The 13916-nt window shown below is 39.8% G+C and overlaps 1 protein-coding gene across 1 annotated transcript; it reads right to left on the bottom strand.

Annotated features, from left to right (window-relative positions):
- Positions 1-2712: 2712 nt before the first annotated feature.
- On the bottom strand, positions 2713-4607 carry LOC139372739 (distal-less homeobox 5a). The gene is made up of 3 exons (XM_071112536.1): positions 4149-4607; positions 3533-3717; positions 2713-3237 (listed from the first exon to the last, which is right to left on the bottom strand). Exons 1-3 carry the CDS (start codon positions 4510-4512, stop codon positions 2926-2928), a joined length of 861 nt encoding a protein of 286 aa, XP_070968637.1. The 5' UTR covers positions 4513-4607; the 3' UTR covers positions 2713-2925.
- Between the last annotated feature and the right edge of the window lie 9309 nt (positions 4608-13916).

Raw genomic sequence — 13916 nt, 5'->3', positions numbered from 1 at the left:
AGACAGACCATATATCCAGGGTACATTATAACTGCCGGATATCACTATAGGTTTCAGGCTATCCCTAGTATTTTATCAGTTTGGCGTCATGATTGCAATTGATTCTAAAATCCGAATTGGCAAAGGTGGGCTTTAGAAATAAATAAAATTGTCCCGTCGGACAAATAAAAACACCTGACAAATAGATAGGGTAGAATAAAAAGGTAATTCAGGCTGCTAGTATAGGCTAGTGTTGAATGCATGCTGCTATTTATCACATAACTTCCAAAAGCCTAGTAAAACACAATCAATAGTGTCACCTAAAATAAGGTAGGTTATAACATTCTTAAACAAAAGTGTGTAACAATCCTTCATAGGGATTCATAGAGCGCAACGACCTAGCTAGGCTACTGAGGTAGCTTCATCATGATAAATAAAAAATATATAGCCTTACCTTCAAACGATTCTTTAGCCTACAATAGTGTTAGCAATGATCAACAAGCTTGGGCTTCGAATGGGAACACTGTCTCCGACAGAACACGGTTCTACTGCTCGTGGTTGAGTAAGCACATCCAGGTGTGAAAGTGTATTTACACCGCGGTACCTCTTATATATTGCCTGCAAAATTAGCTGTTATTACTGTCACTGTTTAGTGATGGTGAGCTAGAAAAAAGCCTTCTGCAATCAAGAAGCAAGCGCATCTTTGCAAATTATAGGTAATTGTCAATGTCCAGATTATGATAATGGAGGCCTAATCCTGGAGTATAATTATTGTTGAGTGTTATAGTTGAAGCTAGTAAAGCTAACTGTCATTATTTAGACTCGATTTGCAAGGGAACTGGCTGAGTGGAAAATGTTCAGTTGGAATTTAACGGGGCTCTCGATATAATGGCGTGTGTGTGCGTGTGCTTGTGTGCCTGTACGTGTGTGTTGGGGGACGGGTGTGGAGGGAGAATAAACAGTAATATGAAAATCAAACGTAGATTTCTCGAGTAGCCTACTGGCAATGTAATTACGGAAGCACGTGACATGTAGAAATTAGGTTGATATAAACCACGTTCATGTTTTGGATTAGCGTTCAGCAAAACGTTTTATTTTTTGCACAATTATTTCAGCTGAACATGTCCAAGTGCATCGCTTGCTTGCTAAGGCTATATTCAGCCAGGCCAGCCAGGCCCTTGGGAAAACCAGAGAGATGAGACGAGTATTCAGTTATATGCACAACCATGTCAACATTGGTGTATTATGTATTGTGAATCCTTAGGTCAGACGCTTAACAACATTATAATGTGTCCAGGCTATCTTAAACCGGTGTTAAACGTGTCCACTCCCTGTGTGTGTGTGTGTGTGTGTGTGTGTGTGTGTGTGTGTGTGTGTGTGTGTGTGTGTGTGTGTGTGTGTGTGTGTGTGTGTGTGTGTGTTGTAGTGTGATTGTTTCTTGGTTGATTCGTTTAAATAGGCTATTGATGCATAATGATAACATGCTTTATGTAAAGTCTGGAACAAGATGTTCGCTTCAGCGCAGTGGGCCTATTTGTTTAGTGGTTTGCAGTGGCAACACTGGTAGTAGGCCTAATGATATGTTCAAATGCTGAAGATTTTATTTTACCCGGAACGTCTGACGGAGGTGGGCTGTGGCCGCGGGAGTGGCAGAGCTCTGGAGCCGATCTGCCCCCACAGGAATGCGGATTGTCTCAGATCTACATGCCGCCCCTTCGCCTCCTCTCTGCCATTCAAAGCAGCTAATTGTAGGGGACACAAAGAGAGCACTGCTGCAGACTGTCTGCCAGACCGACACCCATATTCTTTGGGGAAGTTCAGAATCCAGATGCAACTCCAAAACACAAGACTGAAATGTGCTTCCCTGTAACACGATTGAATTAATAATAATAGCCTAATAATAATACGACCTAATCTATTTGATTTGTTTGTCTTAACATAAACCTAAAACTAGAATTAACCTGGAAGAAAATATAATCAATGTTGTGTGTATCTTCACAACATTTCATTGTTTGGTTTACACGAACAACAAGAAAAAACTAAATTATATGTTTTCTTATGACTGTTTAATAGAGTTAACAATATAATGCCATTCCTTGGGTATTTGTCTTTCAGAAATAAATATTTCAAAACGATGAATATGATATGATACCTGCAATCAATCATTCCAAATTCAATTGTAATTCAAAACACACTCTTCAAAAATGTTAATTATTATACACTCAATGATGCTTCTCTCTTCGATATAGGTTCTGTTTAGTCGGTTATGGATCCGCTGAAAACTATTTACTATGGGCATGTTTATATGCACATAACCATAAAACAGGTTGCAGTTTTCAAATGAATAACTTGACATGACACGAAATAAATCTAGCCTAACCTTTTGAGATACCTGAAGGTAACTCCCCCTGAGAATTCCGTGGTTGTTGAAAATGAAACAGCCTAACTGTTTAGCCCAAGGTCATTAGACCCATCTCCTTGTTGATAGATGTGTGGCCAAATTATTATTTAAAGTGAATCACTACTTTGCACCACTGACCAAATATGGGCACACAGGCAGTCCAGGCAATTAAACTCGAGTTTGAGCTGCACATGGATTTAAAGTGTCTCACAGAAAGTATGCTTATATTGTTATGTTATGGAGTCCTTGATATTCAGTGCGAATAGCCTATCTAGGCCTACATGCTATATCAGTAATTATGAGGGATTTGTGGGTATCAGCAAAACAATTGCCTTAAAAGTGTTAATTCAGGAGGGCGCCATTGAAAGTGTCTGGGTTCCATTGTCCATTTAAAACGTTTAATTAGTCTTCCAAAATGCAATAAATTACATGCACACATTTACACATTATACACGTTCTTCTATGACTGTCATCAATACATTGCATATTCCTCTGAATCTTTTAAACACGAGTCCCATACAATGAAATATTTGTTGAACTGGGTTTCAGTATAACGTCCCCGATCCGAGAACCAAAGAGTGCTGTATCGAGTTGGGGGTCTGGAGGTGAGAATTCATGGAACCAGCCGCGGAGTACCAAGAGGCGGAGTTTTCCAAAAAGGTTGATGCCGCCGAGTTGTTGTTCTGTGCCTGGTGGCTGTGAGGCCTGGACGGGCCCTGCGTGTCCCAGACGGCGGGTGAATGAGGAGAGTTGCAAGCCATGGGATCGCTGGAGCTCGGGCTGTGTTCCGGTGGGAGTTCGCCATTCTTCATGATTTTCTTCAGTTTCGACCTTTTGTTCTGGAACCATATTTTGACCTGGGGATGGATGAGAACGATGTTAAAACGAGTTCATAAATAAAAGCATATTAAAACCCACAAATTCCATAATACTAAAGTATTCATATGATGTAAGCATTGGGGCGATGTGTTTTCGTTAATTACGCACACATTACGCATTACATGTATATTGTAAACGTAATGCAATTTTGAACGGACAATTCCAGTGAAGGATAACAAAATAGAACAAGTGATAATTTTGATTTAAAAAAATAAACAAAATAGAATGCAACTTTGAACAGACAATAAAGTTGAAGAATAGTAAGCTATTTACCTGCGTTTGCGTGAGTCCCAACGAAGCCGCAAGCTCTGCTCTCTCAGGCAGCGCGAGGTACTGTGTGTTCTGAAATCTCCGCTGCAGGGCGGCGAGCTGAAAACTGGAGTAGATTGTTCTTGGTTTTCTGATTTTCTTGGGCTTTCCGTTTACCATCCTCACTTCAGGTTCTGCTACCTCTTTTTCTGAAAGAAAGAAAGAAATAAATAAATTACTTTATATGTGGTGTATAAACGAACTCAGTATAAAGTATTTACATAATGCAGTCATATTTCCTGGTTATACCATCAATTTCAGAGAGATCAAATCAAAAGGACATCCCGTGGACAAATGTCTCTTAGGGAGGGCTCTCTGTCGATGTATAGACAAGCAAATGCGTATAGCAAATAGTCTAACCGGTAAAGGAAAAGTTTGTCATTTTTACAGAATTACTTTTCAGAAAAATGTGTGCCCCTTTACCAATTTAATTTCAAAAATGTTCCCATGAAGGAAAATATCTTTGCTTGAAATAGGCTATTCGCATGTAAACAATAGTGTGAGAGCTCGAACAAAGCACACACTTGATTAAATAATAACAACAACAACAACAACAAGAATAATAATGTAGGCTAATTACCTTGCGGACTTAATGGTTGTGGTTGTACTCTGCTATAAGTTCCAGCATATTGGTGGTAAGCAGAGGCTGTGTATGCGCTGTAGTCTGGGTATGTTTTTGCAGGGTAATTTCCCGCAGATCCGTTTACGCCGTGGTACTGGTACTGATAGGCATTGAGCGGTTTCCCATACGAGGTGGAGTTAGGCGAACAATAGCCATGGTGCACTGCTCCAGCAGGGCTGTAGTAGCCAGAATCCGTGGCCGTAGACTCGGGCAGCGTAGGAGATTCCTGAGACGGGTGATGCATTGTGGTGGAAAGCTGAAAAGGGTTCTGGAAGTCGACAGGTTTGATACTCGGAATCCTTCGGTCGAATACTCCAGTCATAGTTCGAAGCAGCAACGTTAAAGGGAAGTCTGTTTCCACTGAGACGTATGAAGACTGAGTGAAGACTACACTTGCATTGTGTGATGTGTGCTTTCGCCGACGGGCTCTCTCGAACTGCTGCCAGCTCCACAGCAAAGACCTGGTTAAATCCTAAATTGCGCTCTTACGCACTGCAGGGAGGATCTGGTTCCATTGGCCAAGGCGCGCAGGCAGCATACACCCCAACTCGCTCGACCAGTTTGCCATAGGCGATATACGACTCAAGCTATACTTTGTTGTGTTTTTACTATCAATCAAAATGGGCAATTAAACTGTGTGTCATGTCATCGGTGGACAATTTAGGGGGGTAAATTATAGTTTCCAAAACGTCCACATGGATATATTAGTCTATCATGAGCTTCGGTATCAAAACATTACGACTGTTGGTTGTATTATCTGCCTTTGACAAACGAAACAAAATAAAGAAATGACTACAGTATTTATCTTAATGTTGATTGGACTTAATGCACATTCAGAAATGAAACTGTTTCGATTGCCTCCAAATAAAATGCAGGTACTGCAACGAAAATATCAAACTAGATTTCTGTTTTACTAGCATATTTATAAATAAATAACCAGTCACTCACATGTGCCATAAAACAAAGTGTTTTTGTTTGTTTTTACTCCATATTGTGAGTCGACAGGCCTATATGTCCAATGTATAAAATATATATGTTCAGAAGAGTCCTTAGATCATTCATTTGTAGGCCTATGTTCATTTTAAAATTACAGCAAGGTCTACATCATAACGATTAACATTTCTGCATCAAATTCATTATTAGACACGTCTCTTACCACGGTGAAACTCTATGGAAAGTACTTTATTAAACTCGATGATTTGTTCGTCAACAACATGCACGTTAAACCTCACCAAAACGCATTGAAACAATACAACATGCATTTACTTAATAAAACGACTAAGCTCTGTAGGGTTTGTGGATGGTGCACGCACTTGAACAACGCGCGTATTGTGGTAAAATGGCGCCGCTCTGTGGTGAATGAGGGAATGTACGATTCCCTTGATGCTTGCAGTAGAATCAGCACCGCCACACGCAACAAGACATTCATTCTTATCATTTTGGGTGCCGGATATAATTTGTAGCCGGATACTTAAAGTGTAGGTAGGCTATTGTTGCATACCGTAAGTAATCAATCAATCCAAAATAATGAAGGTTTATTTAATTGTTATAGGTCTATTCATTGGATACCTCTAGGCCTATATTACCATGAGGTATAGTCTAACGATTTAATTATTTTGTGCATATTACCTAAGAAGTGAATGGGATGAGTCCTCTGAATAGACTAGAATAACTTTTGTGAGAAACAGAAATGCGTCTATCTCTACCCCAACAAATACACACACACTTGGAGAGGCACAGGGTTAGCCACCAGGTAGCAGCACTCCTGGATCGAGAGCAGTTTTTAGGGGTAAAGTGACTTGCTCAAGGGCACAATGGCAGGAGATGGTTCCCAGGATCGGACACAGCAGCCCTCAGCAGTTCCGAGTTTGGTCCGGATACTGGTCTGCCTCTCTAACCTCTGGCCACATCTTTCCTGTTTCAGGTCGACCTACAAGCGGAATTCAAGAGGAAGTACATTTTTAATAGGGAGTTGGCTGGGTCCATAAACTCAGTATAGCATGTTAGTCGAACCAGAATCTGGGCAGAGGAGGAGAAAGATGCATATGACAAGTTTCTTCTCGATGCCAGTTTGCTAATCATTTTCCCATTAGACAGCTTTGCAAGCATTATAATGTCAAAATAGATTAGTTACCCACCACATATGGAGTTTCGCTGAGCAACGATATTAATTTTCTGTGGTCACGTCTAGTATGTACTTCCAAAATAGGTCTAAATAAAAATTCACAAACAACCGAAGAAATTGTCTGGAAATAATCTGTATTGTTGTGCATTCCCAAATCTACCTCTTAGGCACCTCCAATAAAACCACTCATTACTGCCACCCACAGGTCGGCTGATCCAGCAGCAGTACAGTATCCCGAAACATCATTGATTTTATCGCTTACAACAGTGTATGAATATCATGTCAACCTGTTGTTTCACACACGCTACACGGAGCGCAATAATATTGCAATAATATATATTATTTTTTGTAAGTAGATTAAGTAGACCATATAGGGTATTTTTGGTATTTTGTATTTTATTAGGATCCCCACTAGCTGTTGCAAAAGCAGCAGCTACTCTTCCTGGGGTCCACACAAAACATGAAACATGACATAATACAGAACATTAATAGGCAAGAACAGCTCAAGGACAGAACTACATACATTTTTTGAATGACGTTTTTAGAGTGATCTTTTTGAAGAAGCGGATTTGGAGCATGCAAAAAAATGCACATTATTTTCAAACAATATATTTTTTCAGTTGCTTGAACATTTTTTTGGAAGTACATACCGGGCTAGATGGCAGTAAATGAAGATAGTTGCTCAACGACACTCCATATTTGGTTATATAAACAAACATATTTTGACATTATAAATTATTGCAATACAACCTACTTTACCTACTGAATCTACTGTACCGACCTACTGTATCTAACTACTTTAGCTACCTACTGTATCTACCGCACCTACTGTACCTACTTTATCTACCTACTGTATCTACTGTACCTTCCTACTTTATCTACCTACTGTGTCTACTGTACCTACTACATCTACTGTATCTATTGTACCTACTTCACCTACTGTATCTACCTACTTTAGCATCCTACTGTACCTACTGTATCTACTGTACGTACTACATCTACTGTATCTACTCCACCTACTGTACCTACTTCACCTACTGTATCTACCTCCCCTACTGTACCAACTGTATCTACTTAACATACTGTATCTACTGTACCTACTGTACGTGTTGTATCTACTTAACCTACTGCATCTACTGTACCTACTGTATCTACTTCACCTACTGTATCTATGTACTGTACCTACTGTATCTACTGTACCTACTGTATCTACCTACATTCCTTACCGTACCTACTTAAACTACTGTACCTACTGTAGCTAATGTATCTACCTAATGTAGCTACTGTATCTACCCACTGTACCTACCAATTGTATCTACCTACTGTACCTACCCACCCTACCTACTGCATCTACTTCACCTACTATCTACTTACTGTACCTACTGTATCTACTGCATATCCTGTACCAAATGTATCTACCTACTTTCCCCTACTGTGCCTACTTAACCTACTGTACCTAGTGTACATGCTGTACCTACTTTCTCAACCTATTGTATCTACCTACTGTACCTAGTGTATCTATCTACTATCTACTGTTGTCACACCCTGGTCTTAGTATTTTGTGTTTTCTTTATTAATTTGGTCAGGCCAGGGTGTGGCATGGTTTTGTTTTATGCGGTGTGTTTTGTCTTGGGGTTTTGTTAGGTATTGAGTTTGTATTATAGTAGGGGTTTCTAGCATAGTCTATGGCTGTCTGAAGTGGTTCTCAATCAGAGGCAGGTGTTTATCGTTGTCTCTGATTGGGAACCATATTTAGGCAGCCATATTCTTTGAGTGTTTCGTGGGTGATTGTTCCTGTCTCTGTGTTTGCACCAGATAGGACTGTTTAGGTTTACACTTTTCTTGTTTTGTTTAGTTTATTCATGTATAGTTTTTCTTCATTAAAAAACCATGAATAACAACCACGCTGCATTCTGGTCCAACTCTACTTCACCTAAAGAAAACCGTTACAACTGTATCTACTTCACCAACAGTATCTACCAACTGTAGTTACTATATCTACCTACTGTTCCTACTGTATCTACCTACCTCCCCTACTGTACCTGCTGTATCTACTTACCCCCCTACTGTATCTATCTACTTCACCTACTGTATCTACTGTACCTACCTACTGTATATGCTGTATATACCTTACCTACTGTACCTACTGTATCTACATACTGTATATATCTACTGCCCTATTGTACCTACTGTATGTACCTACTTCCCTACTGTACTGTACATATTTATCCTACTGTACCTGCTGCACCTTCCTACTGTAATAATGTACCTACTGTATCTACCTACTGTATCTACTGTACCTACTGTACCTACTGTATCTATCTACTGTACCTGCTGCACCTTCCTACTGTAATAATGTACCTACTGTATCTACCTATTGTACCTACTGTATCTACCTACTGTATCTATCTACTGTACCTACTGTATCTACCTACTTCCCCTATTGTAGTTACTGTATCTACTGTACCTACTGACTCCCCCTACTGTACCTATTGTAGCTACTGTATCTACTTACCCCCCTACGGTACCTACTTTACCTACTGTTACTACCTACTTCCCCTACTGTACCTACTGTATCTATATACTGTATATATCTACTGTACCTACTGTATGTACCTATGTCCCTTACTGTACTGTACATACTTATCCTACTTTACCCACTGTACCTACCAACTATCTACTGTACCTACTGTATCTACATACTGTACCCACTGTACCTACCTACTGTATATATCTACTGTACCTACTGTGTCTACCTACTTCCCCTACTGTAGCTACTGTATCTACTGTACCTACTTACTCTCCCTACTGTATCTACTGTACCTACTGTATATATCTACTGTGCCTACTGTATCTACTTACTTCCCCCTACTGTATCTACTGTATCTACTTACTTCTCCTACTGTACCTACTGTATCTACTTACCCCCCTACTGTATCTACCTCCCCCTACTGTACCTACTGTATCTACCTACTTCCCCTACTGTATCTACTTACTGTATATACTGTACCCACTGTATCTAAATACTGTATATACCTACTGCCCTACTGTACCTACTGTATGTACCTACCTCCCCCTACTGTACTGTACAGTTGTGGCCAAAAGTTTTGAGAATGACACAAATATACATTTTCACAAAGTCTTCTGCCTCAGTGTCGTTAGATATTTGTGTCAGGTGTTACTATGGAATACTGAAGTGTAATTACAAGCATTTCATGAGTGTCAAAGGCTTTTATTGACAATTACATGAAGTTGATGCAAAGAGTCAACATTTGCAGTGTTGACCCTTCTTTTTCAATACCTCTGCAATCCGCCCTGTCATGCTGTCAATTAACTTCTGGGCCACATCCTGACTGATGGCAGCCCATTCTTGCATAATCAATGCTTGGAGTTTGTCAGAATTTGTGGGTTTTTGTTTGTCCACCCGCCTCTTGAGGATTGACCACAAGTTCTCAATGGGATTAAGGTCTGGGGAGTTTCCTGGCCATGGACCCAAAATATCAATGTTTTGTTCCCCGAGCCACTTAGTTATCACTTTTGCCTTATGGCAAGGTGCTCCATCATGCTGGAAAATGTATTGTTCGTCACCAAACTGTTCCTGGATGGTTGGGAAAAGTTGCTCTCGGAGGATGCGTTGGTACCATTCTTTATTCATGGATGTGTTCTTAGGAAACATTTTGAGTGAGCCCACTCTCTTGGCTGAGAAGCAACCCCACACATGAATGGTCTCAGGATGCTTTACTGTTGGCATGACACAGGACTGATGGTAGCGCTCACCTTGTCTTCTCCGGACAAGCTTTTTTCCGGATGCCCCAAACAATCGGAACGGGGATTCATCAGAGAAAATGACTTTACCCCAGTCCTCAGCAGTCCAATCCTGTACCTTTTGCAAATATCAGTCTGTCCCTGATGTTTTTCCTGGAGAGAAGTGGCATCTTTGCTGCCCTTCTTGACAACAGGCCATCCTCCAAAAGTCTTCGCCTCACTGTGCGTGCAGATGCACTCACACCTGCCTGCTGCCATTCCTGAGCAAGCTCTGTACTGGTGGTTCCCCGATCCAGCAGCTGAATCAACTTTAGGAGATGGTCCTGGCGATTGCTGGACTTTCTGGGGCGCCCTGAATCCTTCTTCACAACAATTTAACCGCTCTCCTTGAAGTTCTTGATGATCCGATAAATGGTTGATTTAGGTGCAATCTTACTGGCAGCAATATCCTTGCCTGTGAAGCCCTTTTTGTGCAAAGCAATGATGATGGCAAGTGTTTCCTTGCAGGTAACCGTGGTTGACAGAGGAAGAACAATGATTCAAATCACCACCCTCCTTTTGAAGCTTCCAGTCTGTTATTCGAACTCAATCAGCATGACAGAGTGATCTCCAGCCTTGTCCTAGTCAACACTCACACATGTGTTAACGAGAGAATCACTGACATGATGTCAGCTCGTCCTTTTGTGGCAGGGCTGAAATGCAGTGGAATTTTTTTGGGGGGGATTCAGTTCATTTGCATGGCAAAAAGGTACTTTGCAAATAATTGCAATTAACCTGATCACTCTTCATAACATTCTGGAGTATATGCAAATTGCCATCATACAAACTGAGGCAGCAGACTTTGTGAAAATTAATATTTGTGTCATTCTCAAAACTGTTGGCTGCGACTGTACATACTTCTCTTACTGTACCTGCTGTACCTACCTACTGTAATAATGTACCTGCCGTACCTACTGTATTTATCTACTGTACCTATTGTATCTACCTACTTCATTTATTTACTACACCTACTGTCTCTACCCACTGTAATAACCTACTGTACCTACCTACTGTATCTATCTACTTACTGTACCTATTTTCCCTACTGTATTGACCTCTATACCTACCGCATCTACCTACTGGATCTACTCACCCTACTGTACCTACCTGCTTGCCTACCTAACTGCCTGGCTGCCTTACCTACCTTGCATACCTAGCCTGCCTTCCTTGTCTACCTACCTGCCCTGCCAACCTGTGTGTACAGTAGGCCAGCCTACTAGCTACAAACATCAATACAAAATCATCCATCCAATATGAATAATTAATGTATTAAAACATCTTAAGGATCTTCCCCCTTTTTCCCCCAATTTTCGACTAAAATGACATACCCAAGTCTAACTGCCTGTAGCTCAGGCCCTGAAGCAAGGATATGCATATTCTTGGTACCATTTGAAAGGAAACACTCTGAAGTTTGTGGAAATGTGAAAGGAATGTAGGAGAATATAACGCATTAGATCTGGAAAAAGGTAATACAAAGAAAAAAATCAACCGTTTACATTTTCTTTTGTCCCATCATCTTTGAGAAAGGCCATAATTTATTATTCCAGTGCAGTTACAATTTAGATTTTGGCCACTGGATGGCAGCAGTGTATGTGCAAAGTTTTAGACTGATACAATGAACCATTGTATTTCTGTTCAAACTTTTGTATCAAGACTGCCCAAATGTGCCTAATTTGTTTATTAATAACTTTTCATGTTCAAAACTGTGCACTTTCCTCAAACAAGAGCATGGTATTCTTTCACTGTAATAGCTACTGTAAATTGGACAGTGTAGTTAGATTAACAAGAATTTAAGCTTTCTGACAAAATCTGATATGTCGAAGTCCTGGGAAATGTTCTTGTTACTTACAACCTCATGCTAATCGCAATAGCCTACGTTAGCTCAACCGTCACGCAGGGGACCAACTCCTGAATACGTTTTTTTAAACTAAATGGCAGCCATTTGGTGACTGTGGATCTTCATGGTAGTTTGCAGGTATTTTGTATAATGCACAAGATTGTTTAAAAAAAAATTTTTATTTTTTATTTTTATTAATTTAAACTTAATACATAAAGCACATGAGGGAACACAAGCATACATAGATTACAAACAATAGACAATCGAGCTAGGGGGTACAATATCACATTACAATTACACAAGGACCTTAAAGGACATGCATATACTTACAATTCTAACAGCTTTTTTGTCAGTAGAGCATTTAACTGTCTTAAAATACAGTTCAATTTCTTTTTGTAGGGTACGAAAATGTGGTTTTCTGTTTGTAAATTTACATTTGTGTATATGAAATTTGGCCAAAAGAATAATGAAATGAATTACATAAAAATGATTCCGCTTATTTCTATTGTATGTAAAGAATCCAAACAGTATATCTCTCCACAATAGTGTAAAATCTTCATAAATGTGTTCAATTATAAACCTACTGATGTCTTGCCACAGTTTTCTTACATGCATACAATGCCAAAAAAGATGCACAACTGTTTCTGGGTGGTCATTACAAAAGGAGCAATTTGAGTTGATGTTTTCCTTAAACTTCTTCATATAGTGGTTGGCAGGATAATATTTATGAATCATTTTAAAGGAAACTTCCTTAATTTTGTTAACAAGTAGGTATGTGTGTGGCAACATCCAAACTTTTTTCCAACAGATATTATCAATAAATCCATTCCAATAAGGCATGACATAAGTTATAGATACAATATCCTGCTGAAACAAGGATTGTATCGCTCTGTTGTTGAATGGACCAAAAGAGAAACAAATCTTTCCTACTGATGAGTCAACAGGGTCAACAGAAGGTAGGCTCTGAGGGTCAGGTCTTGACCCGTTCCTGAATAACATAGCAACACCTGAGGGAATGGCATCTAAAACAATTGCAACATCTTTAGGTGTTACAGGGACCTTGTAAAGTGATAAGAATTCTTTATAACTGAGTAAAAGACCCTCTGCATTTACCAGTTGGCTCACCAATAGGATATTATTTCAGAACCAATATTCTAAAAACAGAGAGGTATTTTCATACAATATATCCCGATTATTCCATATATAATATCTGTGTGGAGAAAAATTGTGTTTATAAATTAAGGACCATGACAAGAAAACCTGCCGATGAAAAGCAGAAAGTTTCACTGGAACTTTGTCAATATTATAATTGCAAAACAACATGAAGTTAAGGCCACCAAAAGTAGAGAAGACATGATGAGGAATAAAATTCCAGATAGAAGTGGGTCTTCTTAGGAATTGTTTTATCCAATTGATCTTAAAAGTATTATTTAAAGTAGTAAAATCCAGAAAATTCAGTCCTCCATTCTCATAAGTTGTAACGGTTTTCTATATGAGAAGGAGAGTCGGACCAAAATGCAGCGTGTAGATTGCGATCCATGTTTTAATAAACAAACGTAAAACACGAATCAATACAAACACTACAAAATAAAGAACGTAACGAAAACCTAAACAGCCTATCTGGTGAAAACACATAGACAGGAACAATCACCCACAAACACACAGTGAAACCCAGGCTACCTAAATATGGTTCCCAATCAGAGACAATGACGAACACCTGCCTCTGATTGAGAACCATATCAGGCCGAACATAGAACTAGACAAACTAGACATGTAACATAGAATGCCCACTCAGATCACACCCTGACCAACCACAACATAGAAATATACAAAGTAAACTATGGTCAGGGTGTGACAGTACCCCCCCCCCCCAAGGTGCGGACTCCGGCCGCAAAACCTGAACCTATAGGGGAGGGTCTGGGTGGGCATCTGTCCGCGGTGGCGGCTCTGGCGCTGGACG

This window comes from Oncorhynchus clarkii, chromosome 18, assembly GCF_045791955.1.
Source record: "Oncorhynchus clarkii lewisi isolate Uvic-CL-2024 chromosome 18, UVic_Ocla_1.0, whole genome shotgun sequence".
NCBI classification, from domain to species: domain Eukaryota; kingdom Metazoa; phylum Chordata; class Actinopteri; order Salmoniformes; family Salmonidae; genus Oncorhynchus; species Oncorhynchus clarkii.
Note: the sequence above shows the minus strand (reverse complement) of the source record. Positions and strands in the feature narration are given on the sequence as shown.